This window comes from Zalophus californianus, chromosome 8 (genome assembly GCF_009762305.2).
Source record: "Zalophus californianus isolate mZalCal1 chromosome 8, mZalCal1.pri.v2, whole genome shotgun sequence".
NCBI classification, from domain to species: Eukaryota; Metazoa; Chordata; class Mammalia; order Carnivora; family Otariidae; genus Zalophus; species Zalophus californianus.
Genome location: NC_045602.1, coordinates 2,633,770 through 2,649,617, shown reverse-complemented (window position 1 = coordinate 2,649,617; position 15,848 = coordinate 2,633,770). Strand labels below are relative to the sequence as shown.

At 46.0% G+C, this 15,848-nt stretch overlaps 2 protein-coding genes across 11 annotated transcripts in view; both read right to left on the bottom strand.

Moving 5' to 3' along the window:
- Positions 1 to 3,552, bottom strand: part of DCDC2C (doublecortin domain containing 2C) — a 121,287-nt gene extending 117,735 nt beyond the window's left edge. For 8 of the 10 annotated variants that reach the window (XR_003524694.1, XR_003524695.1, XR_003524696.1 and 5 more), the window contains exon 1: positions 3,221 to 3,552. Coding sequence is in view for 5 of the 10 variants with exons in the window: in XM_027622513.1 (XP_027478314.1) it covers positions 3,221 to 3,507 (287 nt within the window). In the remaining 5 variants the exon portion in view is untranslated. The remainder of the gene's footprint in view (positions 1 to 3,220) is intronic. The other 2 variants (XR_003524697.1, XR_003524698.1) reach the window with 2 other exon arrangements.
- An 894-nt stretch (positions 3,553 to 4,446) lies between these two features.
- The window catches only part of ALLC (allantoicase), a 34,229-nt gene continuing 22,827 nt past the window's right edge, over positions 4,447 to 15,848 (bottom strand). Inside the window, 9 exon segments of the mRNA XM_035728925.1 lie at positions 4,447 to 4,804; positions 5,504 to 5,628; positions 8,397 to 8,505; positions 9,884 to 9,957; positions 10,336 to 10,491; positions 13,079 to 13,211; positions 14,321 to 14,400; positions 15,598 to 15,689; positions 15,691 to 15,721. Coding sequence (XP_035584818.1) covers positions 4,598 to 4,804; positions 5,504 to 5,628; positions 8,397 to 8,505; positions 9,884 to 9,957; positions 10,336 to 10,491; positions 13,079 to 13,211; positions 14,321 to 14,400; positions 15,598 to 15,689; positions 15,691 to 15,721 — 1,007 coding nt within the window. The 3' untranslated portion in view covers positions 4,447 to 4,597.

The following is a 15,848-nucleotide window of genomic DNA, read 5'->3' as shown; positions in this document are numbered from 1 at the left end:
GAAAAACACCTTCCAGGGAACCCGGTGGCGCAGTCGGTTAAGTGTGCAACTCTTGGTTTCTGCTCAGATTACAATCTCAGGGTCATGAGAGCAAGCCCCACCTCGGGCTCTGTGCTCAGTGAGGAGTCTGCTTGAGATTCTGTCTCCCCCTCTGCCCCTCCCCCAAGTCGTTCTCTCTCTTTCTCTCTCTTTCTCTCTCTCTCTCTCTCAAATAAATATAAAAAATAAAATCTTCCCCAAATAAAGAAAAAGAGAAACACCTTCTGTGGACTGAAGGACACTATCATTTACAGAATCATACATCTATAAAAATATACATGAAGAAGGAGGGAGAGAGGCTTCCATCCCTGGGGACCATGGACTAAGTAACTCTGATCAACCTGTCCACTAAAAACTAACAAAATTGAACAAAATGAAAGCATTTACTTGAAACTTTAGACATCTAACAAAATAATGAGGAATTACCAGGCCAAGATCCAGGAAATAAAGAAAATCCAAGCATGTGAGCCCACTATCTGGGGCCACTGCAGCCCAGGGATTACTGCCCACTGTGGACAGATGGCTGAGAGGTTGAACCATGTCTTTGACAGGCTCAGCGGCCAGCAAGCAGAAGCACTTGCTCAGGGCACACCGGCAACGGGGCTCCTTGTGAACTACCCATCTTTGTGAACTGGGACCCCGGTGGGGTCCATCCTGTCTTCAAGCCATCGGGGTGGCCCAAATTATCACACAGTCTGAAGTTGTATTAAGGTGATCATGAAGAGTTGACGACAGGTTATCTGGCCAAAATACACAAAAAGTCAACTTTGGCAAAAGACAGTATCACCCTAGGCCACAAATTATTTCTGCAAGTAAGTTTTGAAAGTAATGTCCAGCACACAAAGATGACTAGGCAGACAGAGAGAGAAGACAGCATGACAGAGAACGGGCAGTGACAGCCCTATAGCCGGGCTCCCTCCTGGCTCCCTGGTGCTGGGGAGAGCCAGCTGCTGAGGCACCTGTGGAGAGGCTCCCACTGCAGTGATGAAGCTTCCTGCCTCAGCCCTGGGAGTGAGCCTGGAAGCACCCACCCCAATCAGGCCTTCAGATGATGGTAGCCAGCAGGCTGACTGCAACCTCATGGAGAGTCTCTGAGCCAGAACCACTCAGCTAAGCTGCTCTTGAATTCCTGATCCCAGAAACCATGAGATAATAAAGCTTTTTTAAGCCAAAAAGCTTGGGGTGATCGGTTATCTGGCAGTAGATAACTAATGCACCCGTCCTAGAGAGAGTCTTACCCATATGCACCAGCAGACATGCAAAAGAATGTTTACAACAGGGCCGTTGTTTATTTCAGCATAAAATTTAGAAAAACCCAAATTAGCCATCAAATGATCGGATAAGTAAACTGGTAGTTTAGTCAATGAAAGAACACATGGCAGTAAAAGTGAATGACCTACTATTGACATGGATGAACCTCACAGCCTATTACCCCGTGAGAAAGCAACTAACAGAAAACTATATACAATATGATAGCATTTATATAAAGTACACAAACATGAAACACTGAAAAATCTGTCCTTTGAGGATCCATTATCACGGAAGGATGATACTAAAGCCAAAATAGTGGTCACCTGTGAAGAAAGGATGGGGATGGAGGTGGCAGGTTTTCAAACACCAGTCGTGCTCTCTCTTGATCCAGAGTGTGGTTTACACAGAGTTTTGCTTAAACTATACATAGAATTGTATACACTGCTGTATATACAACACATTTCACAATAAAGGAAATGAGTTAGCAACAGCATCAGCACAGGCAGTCTGCCTTTTAAAGGCAGGCACAAGACATGGGTGATGCTGCCCCAGGTGAGGAATTCGTGGAGGATAAGGAACAATTTCCTCCTTGCATTTGTAAAGAAGCTTTTTCAGAGGTCCCGCATCTAAACAGAATCTGTCATAGTAGCGACCCCTTTCTTTTTTACGGGGATTTGTTCTTATCTCCCCAAAACATACACTACAAAGCTCTCAAAGCCCCTACAGCACCCCAACTCTGCGCCACAGGAAGGGAAGAACAACAGCTATTTGTTGAAGAACTGCAAGCTTGAATTTTGGGTTGCAAAGACATTTGTATAATGACAGTTACTAAGAAAGTTTAGAGAACTTGTAAGAAGATTGGAGTACCCCTGAGAAGAAAAGTATGCGTATAAACAGGACTGCGCTGTATAACCCCATATGCAATAAGACCTCAAAGGGATTGTAATGCCAGCATCAGGCAAAACAAAAAGGAATCAAACTGACATTTTGAGTGGACACCATCCAGTATGACTAACCAGTTGAATATGGCCAACCAATTTCCATTAGGATTTCTACAGTGACCCCACTTTTATACACAGATGCATTTCCCCAAGACAGCTAACATCTCTCCCGCAGATTGTCTTGATCTCAACAGACACGGTGGGGAGGGAGGGGGGAGTGTTTCTTTGCTCTCCGCAGACTTTCAGAGTCTGTGCTGTAGGCCAGCATTGCTTCTGGGCCAGGATTCTGGAGGTCACGGGTACAACGCTTGCAAGGCCTCAGTCTAGCAGGAGACACCGCTGGGAGATGCTCGGATTTCACACCTTGGCAAGTGCGTTCATACTCGAATGCCCAGCCGGCTATGGCAGAACACCAGTCTGGGGCAAGCCAGCAGAGGGACAAGCCACGCAATCAGACCCAGATCTGATTCCTGCCTTCCAACGTGCTTCCCCAGTATTCCCCGGCATGGCTAACTCCCTTTCTTCCTCCAGATCTTCGAGCCAAGGTCACCTTTTCAGAGAGGCCTGCCCTCATGGTCACTGCCCGCCCACTCCTCGTCCCCACGCCCTTTCTGACACTAATACACCTGCTGAGAGCAGGTGGACGCCAGCCCTGCCCACCACCGGCAGGAGGGGGCTGTGCGCACAGGTGTGCTGTCCACCGCACTAGCGAGTCACCGGGTACAGAACGCCGCCAGCACTCGTCAGGTCACCGTGAGAAGGGGGCGACAGTGCGCCTCCGTGCTTGCGCTCACCAGGTCACGGAGCAGAGGGGGACCCGTGCGCCTCGCGCACTCGCCTAGTCACCGCCAACAGATGGCGACAGATGTGCCGCCCGCGCTCTCCGGGTCACCCCGCACAGAGGACAGAGGGCGACAGGTGCGTCGCCCACTCGCCGAGTCGCGGCGCAAAGAGCGGCGGGCCGCGCGCGGAAGGGGCGCCGCACTCACTCGAGCTTCTTGAAGGGCTCGCGGCCGGCCGCCACGTACTTGCCGCCCGCCTGCAGCGCCTGCAGCTCGAGCACCGGGTGCCCGCGCGTCGGCGTGAACAGGCGCCGCACGCCGAACGGCGCCTCCACCTGCTCGGTCAGCTGGTCCAGCAGCGCCTCGAAGGTGGCCACGCGGCGCCGCGGCAGCACGAACCTCCGGCCCGCGAAGAACGCGTCCCCGTTGCGGTACACCAGGATGGTCTTGGCGGGCGTGGTGTCCACCAGCACGTGCGGCTCACGCGTGCCCATGGCCCCACCGCCCCAGGGCCGCCGCACACCACTCGCTGCACTCGAGCCGTGGGGCAGCCAGGGCGTGGGCGTGCGACTGCGGTGTGCCCCGGCTCCCCGCCCGCGCTGACGCCAGCCGGCCATTGTGACCACCTGCACCCCTGAGAGGGGCAGGACGATGGCCAGGTGAGGGGCGGCAGGGAGCCGGAACAGGTGAGGGCGCCGGCACCTGAGAGCCTGGAGAGGTGAGGGGCAGGAGGAGAGCAGGCTAGGGGAGGGGGCATCAGCGAACCTAGACAGGCGAGGATAGCAGAGCTCAGGGAAAGGAAGGGAGACAGCCCCTCTTTGTGATCTACCTCTCTGCAGAGGCGGTGGGAATGGGAGGGTGCTGAGGATCCACCCCACACTCACCACAACCTTCCCACTACACTTGCCAGCCTCCTATGCCAGAGAGGTTGGGGACATGGGGGGGCGGGCATCAGGATTGTCTGGATAATCAAAATTGTGTCAAGGAAGAATTGTATGGAATCATTGAGAGCCTGTGAGAAACTGGATTACTCGTCACAGCTAGCACCCGGTTTCTCAAAGGTTAAACATTCAGAATGCACTTTCATTTGGGGAAGAACAATTCAAGGTCGCGGGTGCCCTTGTGGAAGTTATTCCTTTTCTGGGTAGAAATGGGCCCAGAAAGAGGATGGGTCCTCTTGAGCTGAGACAATCAATGATTCCAGAAATCTATTTTTCCAATGGTTTTGATAGGCTTACGCTTTTAAAGGCAATAGGCTATGAATACATAGCCTGCCAAATCTACAGACAGAAGGTACAGAATATGCTATAAATAGCAAGATCTTGTAGTAGTTTTTAAAAGTCATCTTTATGAGACCGCCTGCTTTTCATAGCCACAGCCAATTTTTAACCTACCACACACTTCATAGCAACAGTAAGTACAGATGTCAACGTGTAAGAGTGACCACTTTATTAAATCACCAGGAATTATGTTGATCTTAGAAAGATTCATTGCTAGGAACCTCTTAAGTTTTAGGTGTTAAAGACACTTCAGGAGAAGCGTGGGACTGTGTCATCCCGTAGCCCGCGCCGGCCACGCGTGGAGTCAGAGGTTGGCTCGGAAGCCCGCTTTCACGAAGAACCTCATCTTGGGCTTCTCGCGGGGCCGCAGCAAGCAGATGGAGCTGGGGAAGCCCTTGAGTCGCAGACGGCTCACGCCGCCGTCGGGGGAGATGGTGAGCCTCGCGTGCGTGATGACGTCCTGGAGCTCCAGGGTCAGGCTGTTGAACAAGTGACTTTCGTTGGCGGAGAGCTGAAAGAGAGGCCAGGAAGAAGCCCTTGCGGTAACGCGGTGTGGGGCCCAAATGTGCTGGCCCGCCGAGCCGTCTGTCCGTGTGGACTCAGGGCCCATGAACCATGACGGTTACTCACTCACAGTAAGTTGGCTTACCACAGAGAAAAGCTAGTCGGGATCTCAAGCCCGGGGATTACTGACATGACCACTCGGGTCCATGTTTGTGGTTCTTAATAGTTAATGAAGTGGACACACTGATGAGGAAAAGTAAGTGACCTCCCAGAGGTCGTCACCCATCACTCCGTGGGAGCAGCCCCCATGCCCCATTCTGAACCACAAATGACTGTCTTCCCACTGGATGGAAGAGGACACTTCTGGAACATCTCAGCATCCATCCCACAAGAGGACACGCTGTTATAGCTTTAAATATGCTACTCATCCCTTCTAAAAGTTAATATACTGCAGAAACACCTCCATATACATATATATGGAAGTATGTATATATTCTTTGCACATGATGATTTAAAACAAAACTTGGTTGTTAGAAATGCAAAGGTATGAACTAGAGCCTGTGTTTTCATGACATAAATGCACAGATAACGGTTTTTAGAAGCTCGTCCGCGTTACTGTGAAGCTGATCAGAAGGTTTGGAAAGCGAATCTGAGGGATGCGGCCGGGCTGGGACCCAGCCTGCACAGCTCCCCGTGGGTGCCACACCTTGGTGACTGGCAGAAGTGGTTTCCACTTATGGCCCGGAAGCTCCCACTTCTGTTTGATCATGTCTTCTTCCTCCTGAGTCGTCAGGATACAACCATCCAGCTTACAGCTGTCGGGAGAATTGCCTGTCGGAGCAAATGCAGGGTGACTCTCTCCATTCTATTTATACTCAGCACTTTGGCTTATAGGGTCTTGGACTTTTTAATCGAATCAAAAACCCAGCAAAGAACAGATTGTTCTCTCCAAACAGAAGCAAAGGTGTGACATATGTGAGAGAAGGAAAGCACCCAGCAGTGTTGGGGTTTGATCGCCTGATGAAAAGTAGGTGTGTGTTTTTCAGAGGAATCAGAATCGACCTGACATCATTAGCCGGCTGGCATGTTGGAGTTTGGATGTGCAGCATTTTACTTTGAAAGTTGAAGGCAATAAGCACCCTAGATTGCAGTTAAGTACTTGCATGGGGCTGTGTAGTTCATCTGAAACTATTTTGAAGCTGGAAGATACTTTCCTATGGCATCATATGTCGTCACGTGAAGTAAAGAGAAAGACCGAGCTAAGTTAACCAGTCAGCAGTCAGTGAGCAGCACCAACCCAAGTGCTGTATTCCAGGTGTGCTAATGGTTCCCCAGGTAAGACTCAGGGTCCTGAGTCTCTCTTCTCTCTGGAATTCGTCAGGGTTGTGTCCAGTGGGGTTGGAGGGCCACGCTCTTTATGGGAAGAACCGCTTTAGGGATCCCCTAAGACTTTAGGAGGGGTTGCTGATAAAGAACCTGACAGAAGGGGCACCTGGGTGGCTCAGTCGGTGAAGTGTCTGCCTTCGGCTCAGGTCATGATCCTGGGGTCCTGGGATCGAGGCCCACATTGGGCTCCCTGCTCAGCGGGGAGTCTGCTTCTCCCTCTCCCTATGCCTGTCACTCCCCCTCTTTGTGCTCTCTCTCTCTCTCAAATAAATAAAATCTTAAAAAAAAAGAACCTGACAGAAAAAAAAAATGCATTGTTCTCATGCCCCCTATAGCTCATCTCTTAAAACGGTTACCTCCAAGGTGGGTGAGCACACTCCCGGGTGCACACAGAAACCCAAAAGATGCAGGAGGAGAACATGAAAGGCACTATTTCTGTTTCTATTTCTCTAAGATCTATGCACATACATGCGTATCTATTAGGCCTTGTGTATTTGAGAGGACAGCTAGATCCTGGCACGCCCCACACTCCACGACTGTCCTCATGTGATACACGAAACCTGGAGAGCAGACAGCAGCAAGTTCCTGACAGTGCAGTCAGGCACCCCGGTTGCACGGACTTACTGATTGTTACCTGGTTTTAAATAAACTATCACTCACACAATTAACAAGTGATTTTAAACTATCCATGCAGACACCCATGGATTAAAGATACCACCAGAAATGCAAGCAGCCACAAACCACGAGAAAAAAGCAGAGCTGACATCACCACTGACCCAGAATTGAGCTCTTCATCAGCTGTGTTATTTACCCCAAAGACACAGATGTAGTGAAAAGAAGGGGCCCCTGCACCCCAGTGTTCATAGCAGCAATGTCCATAATAGCCAAACTATGGAAGGAGCCTAAAATGCCCTACAACAGATGAATGGATAAAGAAGATGTGGTCCATATATACAATGGAATACTATTCAGCCATCCGAAAGGATGAATACCCACCATTTGCATCGACATGGATGAAACTGGAAGGGATTATGCTAAGCAAAGTAAGTCAAGCAGAAAAGTCAATTATCTTATGGGTTCACTCATATGTGGAACATAAGCAATAGTGTGGAGGACCACAGGGGCAGGGAGGGAAAACTGGATGGGAAGCCATCAGAGAGGGAGACAAACCATGAGAGACTCTGGACGCCGGGAAACAAAATGAGGGTTGCAGAAGGGAGGGGGGTGGGTGGATGGGGTAACTGGGTGATGGTATTAAGGAGAGCATGTACTGTGATGAGCCCTGGGTGTTATATGCAACTAATGAATTGTTGAACACTACATCAAAAACCAATGATGTGCTATATGCTGGCTAACTGAACATAATAAAAAAATTAAGAAGAAAGAAAGAAAAGTGAAAACAGTGACCTAACAATCAGATCTAAAGTAGTCTTCCAAAAATAAGTCACAATGATCAATACTTCTTGAAATAATTCAATTAAATCCACTACCACTGAAGAAGAGCTTCACTTTAAATATATATTGTGTCTTGGTGTGGTAACTGAAGTCACAATGATTCACAAGACATTTAAACATCAAGGCATCCAAAATAGGAGTATAAACGGCCGTTTACTGACAACTAAACAATCACAAAACATTCAATCCAGTATGTATGAAAATTTCACCCAACAGTTATAAAGGTTTAATATCTGCTCTTGAACTTTGTCGATATGATGACACATGTATACATTTCATGAGAATGTAGGTTTTGAATATCAGGGGTGCTTGTGCAAATATTTTTTTTTAAATGGAAGGGCATGGTTTTGAAAATGTGTAGCTCCCTGCCTTAAAAGTCCATTCTGGAGTGGAAATGGTCACCCCCAACCAATCTGCCTCATCCCCCTCCCCCTGATAAGAAGATGCCATCCAGTTCTTCTCACATCCTAACCAGAGGCTATTTCACACTCATTGCAAGCGAGATCCAGGGCCCCTATAGTAAAGAGTCTTCACAGAATCTCGTCTGACTTTGGGGGGTCATCCAGTTCAACTCTGACATTTTATAAAGACGAAAAGTAGGGCACCAAGAGTTAGAGGAAGTTGCTCAAAACCTCACATCTGCTGAGGGTAAAAGCTGAGTGTCTAGCCCACCATCCTGAGCTCTACTCCCACAGGACCACATTATCTCTATAACCAGCATACTGGTTATATGTACTTCCTGACAGCCTTACACTTACCTTTAAAATGTGTTGTATCAATTTCTATTTGAGTTATTACTCCAGGATGTGCCAATCGGAAAACTGCCCATTCACAACCCGGATCAAGGAGAATGCCATTCTCATCATTCTGGAATCCAAAAGGAAGCAAAAAAAAAGATAAGAAAGCTTAGTGCCATTTGAGAAACTAATTCTGGAAACCAGCAAGTGAAAAATGTTGACATATATTTATGATATTTCTTTTTTTTCTTACTATAAAAGTGTGTTTCCTAGGCCCTGATATGTAAATTACATTTTGTGTTAATTGCCCCTTTGCCTATTATTCATTAAATGCCTCAGGTGGACTCATGAGCTTATTGGGTAATTGGTAAGATTTTATAAATTTTTGATATGATTGTCTATGTCGATGTAAACTCATGTAGAAGGGTCTGTGTCTAACAGAGCCCCCAGTCCTCGGATCAATTTGTTTTGATCTTTCAAAGTAGTTATGTTCTTGGTCAAATCCATACCAATATATGATCTGCACCCAAACCTTAGTTTCTGGCAATGGGATTATGTTCATTTTCTTTGGAAGTATTGGTTGACATGAACACTGACCCAAGAAAGAGGGTTTACCAGTAAGTTTCCAGTGGGATTAACACACAGAAAGGTGTTTTGTTTTGCTTTTGTTTTGACTTTTGCATCTCACATTAGTCACTGGCCAAAATGAACAGCTGAGCCATCTCGAGAGACCCCGATCTGTCACACATCCACACAGGTGGTCTCATCCAGGGGCACACAGATGCCAAAAATGATTCAACTGGTGTTTTCTTCTCCAGGCCAACCAACAGATTTATCCATGGGTTTTCTATCGTTACATTGTAGATCCTCATTTCTTTATTAAAGAATAATGGGGTTGGGGGGCGCCTGAGTGGCTCAGTCTGTTAAGCATCCAACTCTCGATTTTGGCTTAGGTCATGATCCCAGGGTCAGGAGATTGAGTCCCAAGTCGGGCTCCAAGCGCAGTGGGGAGTCTCCCTGAGGATTCTCTCTCTCCCTCTCCCTCTGCCCCTCCCTACCCCCACATGTGCTCTCTTTCTCTCTCTCAGGGCGCCTGGGTGGCTCAGTCGGTGAAGCGTCTGCCTTTGGCTCGGGTCATGATCCCAGGGTCTTGGGATCAAGCCCCACGTTGGTGGAGGGAGTCTGCCTCTCCCTCTCCCTCAGCCCCTGCTCATGCTCACTCTCTCTCTCTCTCTCAAATAAATAAATAAAATATTTTTAAAATTTTAAAAATTAAAAAAAATATAGAAACAAGGACAGGGCAGTGATGCCTTAGAGTGGCTGGTGTGGCCAGCACAGGGGCCTTCCGGGTTCTGCCCTGACAGTACATTGAGGCAGCAGGGGATCCGGAAAACATGGAGAACTACTTCTGGAACATTGCCTGAGAGGTTTCTGAAATAAGCATTTCCTTGATGTAAATTTGAAACAAGATCTAGAAAACTTTATTGTGGCTGTTTTGGACTCCTTACCTCTAATACTGGCGGCCTGTCCCGCCTTCTTGCAGTCTCCCAGCCATCTGCCACGGACCTGGCCTTTCCAACTCCTGCCGAGAATGACATGGTTTAAGGGGAATGTCACAGGATTTTATCTTAAATGTGAGAATGAATGCATTGGCGTCATTAAGTCACAGATCCCATGCACCTGAGCATTGCTATACAAATCATTTTTCTTCAACTTAATGTTTTGGTAAATTCACATACAGCCAGAGGGTTAGTAAGTTTTACTTTTCCCTTTAGGCCAAAATTAGGAAGGAAAATCGCTCTTGATTTACTTCACATCATAAAGGCATCAAATCCTGTGTATTGATGGCTAATCCCATCCACTCCTGTGCTTCCTCTTAAATCATTCATAACATATGGGGTGTTTAATGCTGATGCCCACACATCCCAAATAAAGGCCAGGTCCCAGAGCATCACCTTACCTATCACATTGTTTGGATGCCCAAAGTGTGCATTGCTGAATCCTACACAGGCACCCCCGTGAGCGATGGTCACTAGGTCAAAAGGTTCTTTGGGGTCAGTTGCAGTCCAGTCTTTCTGTCCAGTACCATATACTCTAAGACGTGCAATTCCACCATCTAAGAAGGAAGGAAGACATAGTTATTTACTTGGAAAGGTGGCTGTTTTGGGGTCGTAAATGACAAAGCCCTCCACAGCCTGCCTGCACTGTTTCTCAAACACACCAACTCTACTGCCCCAGGGCCTTTGCAACTACCATTCCTTTGTACTGGAACAACTTTCCCAGCTCTCCAAAAGACCACTTGTTGTTTTTAGGTCTCACCTTTAGTGTCATAGTCTCAGAGAGGCTTTTTCTCTCACTCTCTAGCTACCTCCTTCCAGCTCTGCCTGGCCCTGCCTGATTCCCCAGGTTGGGTGTACCATCCCTTCCCATATTTATTTCAGAGTTCAATTCACAGTCTGAAATTATCTTGTCATTTTATTTGTTTAAGCCCCTGCTGATATCAGTCTCCCAGAACCAGAGTATAAAATCTTTGCAAGCCAGAATAATGATCTATCTCTATCATCTCTATCTAGAACTGGTCCTGGCACATAGTAGGTGCTCACATTTTTTACTGCATTAATAACTCCAAGAAGGTCAAAATGAAATTGGGAAATTCACCATAGATATAATGTTTGATGCCACAAATTAGCATTGCTAAATCCTACACAGACTCATACATGAGCATTATGTTTTTATTTTTGTAACAACATATTGCTTAGCAATGTGATTGAGAATAGAAAAGATAATATGCACAAAACCGGATCGCTTCTGAGAACCACAGCAGCCAAGATTAGGTCTGCAGAGCAGAGAGTACCTGCCAACATCAACTCACATTATCTGATTCTAATAAAGTGAATATTTTTATTTGTTTGGCCAGTACTTCCTAGAAGATGGGAGCAAGCTTTGTATATATAGATTTTTTCATTAACCAGAGTATTCTACTGAAACCAAAAGCCATATATTTTTACATGAAAAATTTGATGAAACCGAGTGATCTGAAAAAATTTCAGTAGAACAGTCTTGACATTTACAATAAATAAAACCAGACTATGTTAGCATAATACCCTAAAAAAATATACTAGAGGGAGTAATTTAGCAGAAGCTAACCTATGAGCACCAATGCTCTGGTTCACTGGACATGGTGATCCTCTTTGGTGGTATTAGAAGATACTTGTTTGTTGAGTGTAAAGCTGACTTGATATTTTAAAAAAATAAGAGTCTTCTTTACAGAGTTAATATCCAGCCTCACTTTTAATCAAAACTATCAAGGATATTAGACATGCCTGTCCGTGCTCTGAGGGTGACTCATTTAAAGCAACCTGTTGCCGCCCTATATGTCCCAACAGGTTGCCCTACTGCTTCCTTCCCCTTTATACTTGGACCCCAGGAGAAAATATTTGCAAATCATATATCTGGTAAAGGATATGTATCTAGGATAATATAAAGAACTCTTACAATTCAATAATAAAAAACAAAAACCCAACTTAAGAATGGGCAAAAGACACTTTTCAAAAAAAAAAAAAACATGTTTATAAATACACGTGTACATATACACATGTATATATAAACATACTCAAATGGGCAAAGTAAGGAACTGAAAATATGCTCCCCACCATTAGTCATTAGAGAAATGCAAATTAAAACCACAGTGAGATACCACTTCACACCCTCTAGGATGGCTACACTCAAAGAGTCAGATAAAAGTAAGTGTTAGCAAGGATGTGGAGAAGTTGGAACCCTTCACACTGCTGGTGAGAATATAACATAATGCGGTCATTTTAGAAAACAATCTGATAGTTCCTCCCAACAATTAAAAACATAGTTATCATATGACCCAAAAATTCCAACTTACATATATACCCAAATGAAAAACTTGTACAGGAATATTTATAGCAGCATTATCCACAGGTAGCCAACAGGTGGAAACAGCCCAAATGTCCATCAACTGATGAACTGGATAAACAATGTGTTATATCTGTACAGTGGAATATTATTCTGCCATGAAAAGGAACGAAGTACTCCTAAGAATGCTACAACATGGATGAGCCTTGAAAACACGCTAAGTGAAAGAAGCGAGTCATAAAAGACCATTTATATGAAATGTCCAGAATGGTCAACTCTGTCAAGGCAGAAAGTAGATTAATGGTTGCTTAGGGCTGAGGGAGATGAGGGTTGATAGTAAGGGTATAGGATTTCTTTCTGAGGTGATAAATCCTTCTAAAATTGACTGTGGTGATGGTTGCACATTGCTGTATATTTCTGTAGACGTTAAACCATATACTGATGTATACTATAAACCACTGAACTGTGCACTTCAAGTAGGTGAATTGCATGGTATGTGAACTACATTACAATAAAGCTGTTAAATAAAAGAAAATGAGGGTCATTTGCACAAACTACTTGATCTGCTAGTGTGCCCAGTGAAATAGAAACCATTAAGAGATATTTAACCTAATACAGCTCAGTTCCATCATATCCTAATTGACCTAATGCTTTTTCGATAACTACCAATGGATGGTTGGGTTGGAACAAGAATTTCCTAGAACACAAAAAGGGCAAATTATAACCCTAAAATGTTAGAGCGATGAGTGACTTCACTCTGAAACATGCCCACATTAAGCAAAGAAGCCACAGAACGGCAGATGGGTCCACACCATATTTACCTGGGAAAATGTTGAGTCTCACGTGACTCCATCTCTGCTGGGAATTGACAGGAAAATAATTGTGGCTGGAAGCAGGCTTTCCTGGTTTAAGCTCTGTCATAGGGACCAGGTAGTTCCAATCACTGGACTTCAGCTAGTAATAAATATTAAAATGTTAGCAGCGGCACCAGGGAACAGTAAATTTTCTCATCCTAGTGCTCACGTGGGGCCTACAGGATAGAGGTACTTTGGAATAAAAATTGATGATTGATGTCTAATAAAATACTTTAATAAAAATACTAATAAAGATTAAGTCCCAGGTTTACTAAACAGAAAAAAGGCTTGAGGGTTTTTTCATCCTGATCAAAATAGCCACTGGGTGATGGTGGCAGGAGAACAGGCAGGGGGGTTTGGGAACGAAGGATAAGACCTGAGATTCCCCTCTGGGGATTCTTAGAAGAAACCAGAACGGCTATGTGAACATTCAGTAAAAACTGGGCTGTCCTCATGGACCCTGAGACCTAGGGTTGACCAGTTGACCTGAATGTTGTGACCATTTCCTTCAGATTCTTGCTCTTTAAACTGTTGTTTAAACAGTTTTAAACTGGGTGGCTCAGTTGTTAAGCGGCTGCCTTTGGCTCAGGTCATGATTCCAAGGTCCTGGGATCGAGCCCCGCATCGGGCTCCTTGCTCTGCGGGAAGCCTGCTTCTCCCTCTCCCACTCCCCCTGCTTGTGTTCCCTCTCTCGCTGTGTCTCTGTCAAATAAATAAACTCTTAAAAAAAAAATAAACTTGTTTTTATTTTCCAGTCTGTTATGATCAACACTTTTGTAAAAACAGTATAAATTAATTACTAGACAAACTTTAAAAAAAAAAAATGTACCAAAACAGAAGCCCAAGTTGTTTATCAAACTCATCAGGCATAAAGTTTGCTTTGTCAAACTGCTATGTAGAAGTACGTAAGCTATTACTGTGGATTTCTGTATTTATCTCATCAGGGCAGCATCCGGCGGATGAGCACGGGTAAGCAGAGCACCCTGAGACACACTACTCCAGACCTCACACGGGCCATGGCATTCCCTCGTACAGGGGTTGCATGAACCACTCGAGAAGCATCTGCAAAGTCACGCTGGGTCAGTAAATGAGGGGAGGTGTACCCGGGTTGAATGTCCCAAAGAAGTACTCTCGTGGCCAGCCGTACAGAGCGGTTCCCTTGCCGCCCCAACCACCATGACAGGCCCCCGATCCTGTTTGCAGGCGCACCTCAGCAATGGCCTCAAACTCCTCCGCCGTGGCTGCCACTCCTATCCTGATTCCTCTCTGTGGGATTTCTGGTTGTTTATCTGAAGGTAGATTGACCAATAGGGTTATGGTTCGTGTTCAAAATCAAAAAGAATATACTCTCATAGTGGGCTGTATGTTCATTTTCATTTTGCCAAATAAGCCCGAAGATGACATTTCCTAAGTCAGAGTGTCAGATGACCAAAGTAATAGACACACTTGAAGTTCCTCGATATTTAAAACGCTAAGTAATTCCAAAAAGTCCCGCAAAACATATGGTAGGACATTTACTTGTCAAAATAGTACATACCATTTCCAGGTTAAGTCCAACTGCAACAAATGTATCAAGAGTAGAGTTTTTAGAAGTTGGATCAATGGAAATTCTGGAACATTGCCAGGTCAGTTCCAGAAACAGGACTCCCCCCCACCCCACCCCGCCCCTGGCATCCTTGGAATTGATATTTGGTCAATATCTGGGACAACTGCTGGACTTGCAGAAGGAATCTTACTGTTTGTCCTTAGTCACTTCCTGTCTCCAGAGTAGCATCTCTCCATCACCCCCTAACTTTTCAGGTTCCCCCACTGTCATCAGGAGCAGGGCCCATCCTTCCACAGAGCCTCGTACAGGGCTATGGATGCAGTGCTCTCAGCGTAAATTTGCCAACTGTCATGATTTATCTTCCCTAAGTACATGTATATGCACACACATAATGGTACCTTTTTCTAAAAAAAAAAAAAAAATGCTGGGACCAACTTCAGATTATGCCAATTGAAGGAATAAAAACCCAGGTCTAACTTATAGAGCCTGTAGGATTCATGTGGTCCAGCATCCCACAAAGCAGCAAGGAACCCCTTCTGAAAACCCTGTGGCTACTGCATCATTATCCACGGGAGAGCCAAAAAGAAGCTGATGCCACACATCCAGAGCTGGCCCAGACCTGGGTCCACACTCTCCAGGTGGCCCGCTGCCTGCCACCCTCCCCTGCAACCTCTCCCCAGACCTCACGGTGCCAGGAGGGTAGGCCTCTGTGTGAGGCCTCAAGAGTGTGGGAATAATGAACTCTACATTTGGTCAAGCTAAAAATCAAAAATCACAGAACACTCTACTGGGAATCCAAGTTCTACAGCTCCGTGGCAGTAAAGTGGCCTTAGACAAGTTGCTGAACCTGTCTGGATGGAAAGTGCACATCAGGGGGCTGGGCCAGATGACCCCACAACCCCACAGTGCTCATTCTGGGGGCCGGTGGTTCCCAGGGCACCTTCTTCCAAGTTTGCTGCTTGAATTGACACTCGAGGAGCATAATCCCCCATGAAGTAAGAAATGTCCACATCGAAGCCTCGGATAATCCCTTACCCCCAGCTTGATGATGCACCAGTCGTGACCTACGAGACGTGAACAAGGACATCCCGTCAGGTTTAACTCGGCAGATGAAGTGTGGGGTCGAACAGAACTGAAATGAAAACAAGCAGCACCCTCCTCCTGGCACAGAAAAGTGCACACAGTTTAACT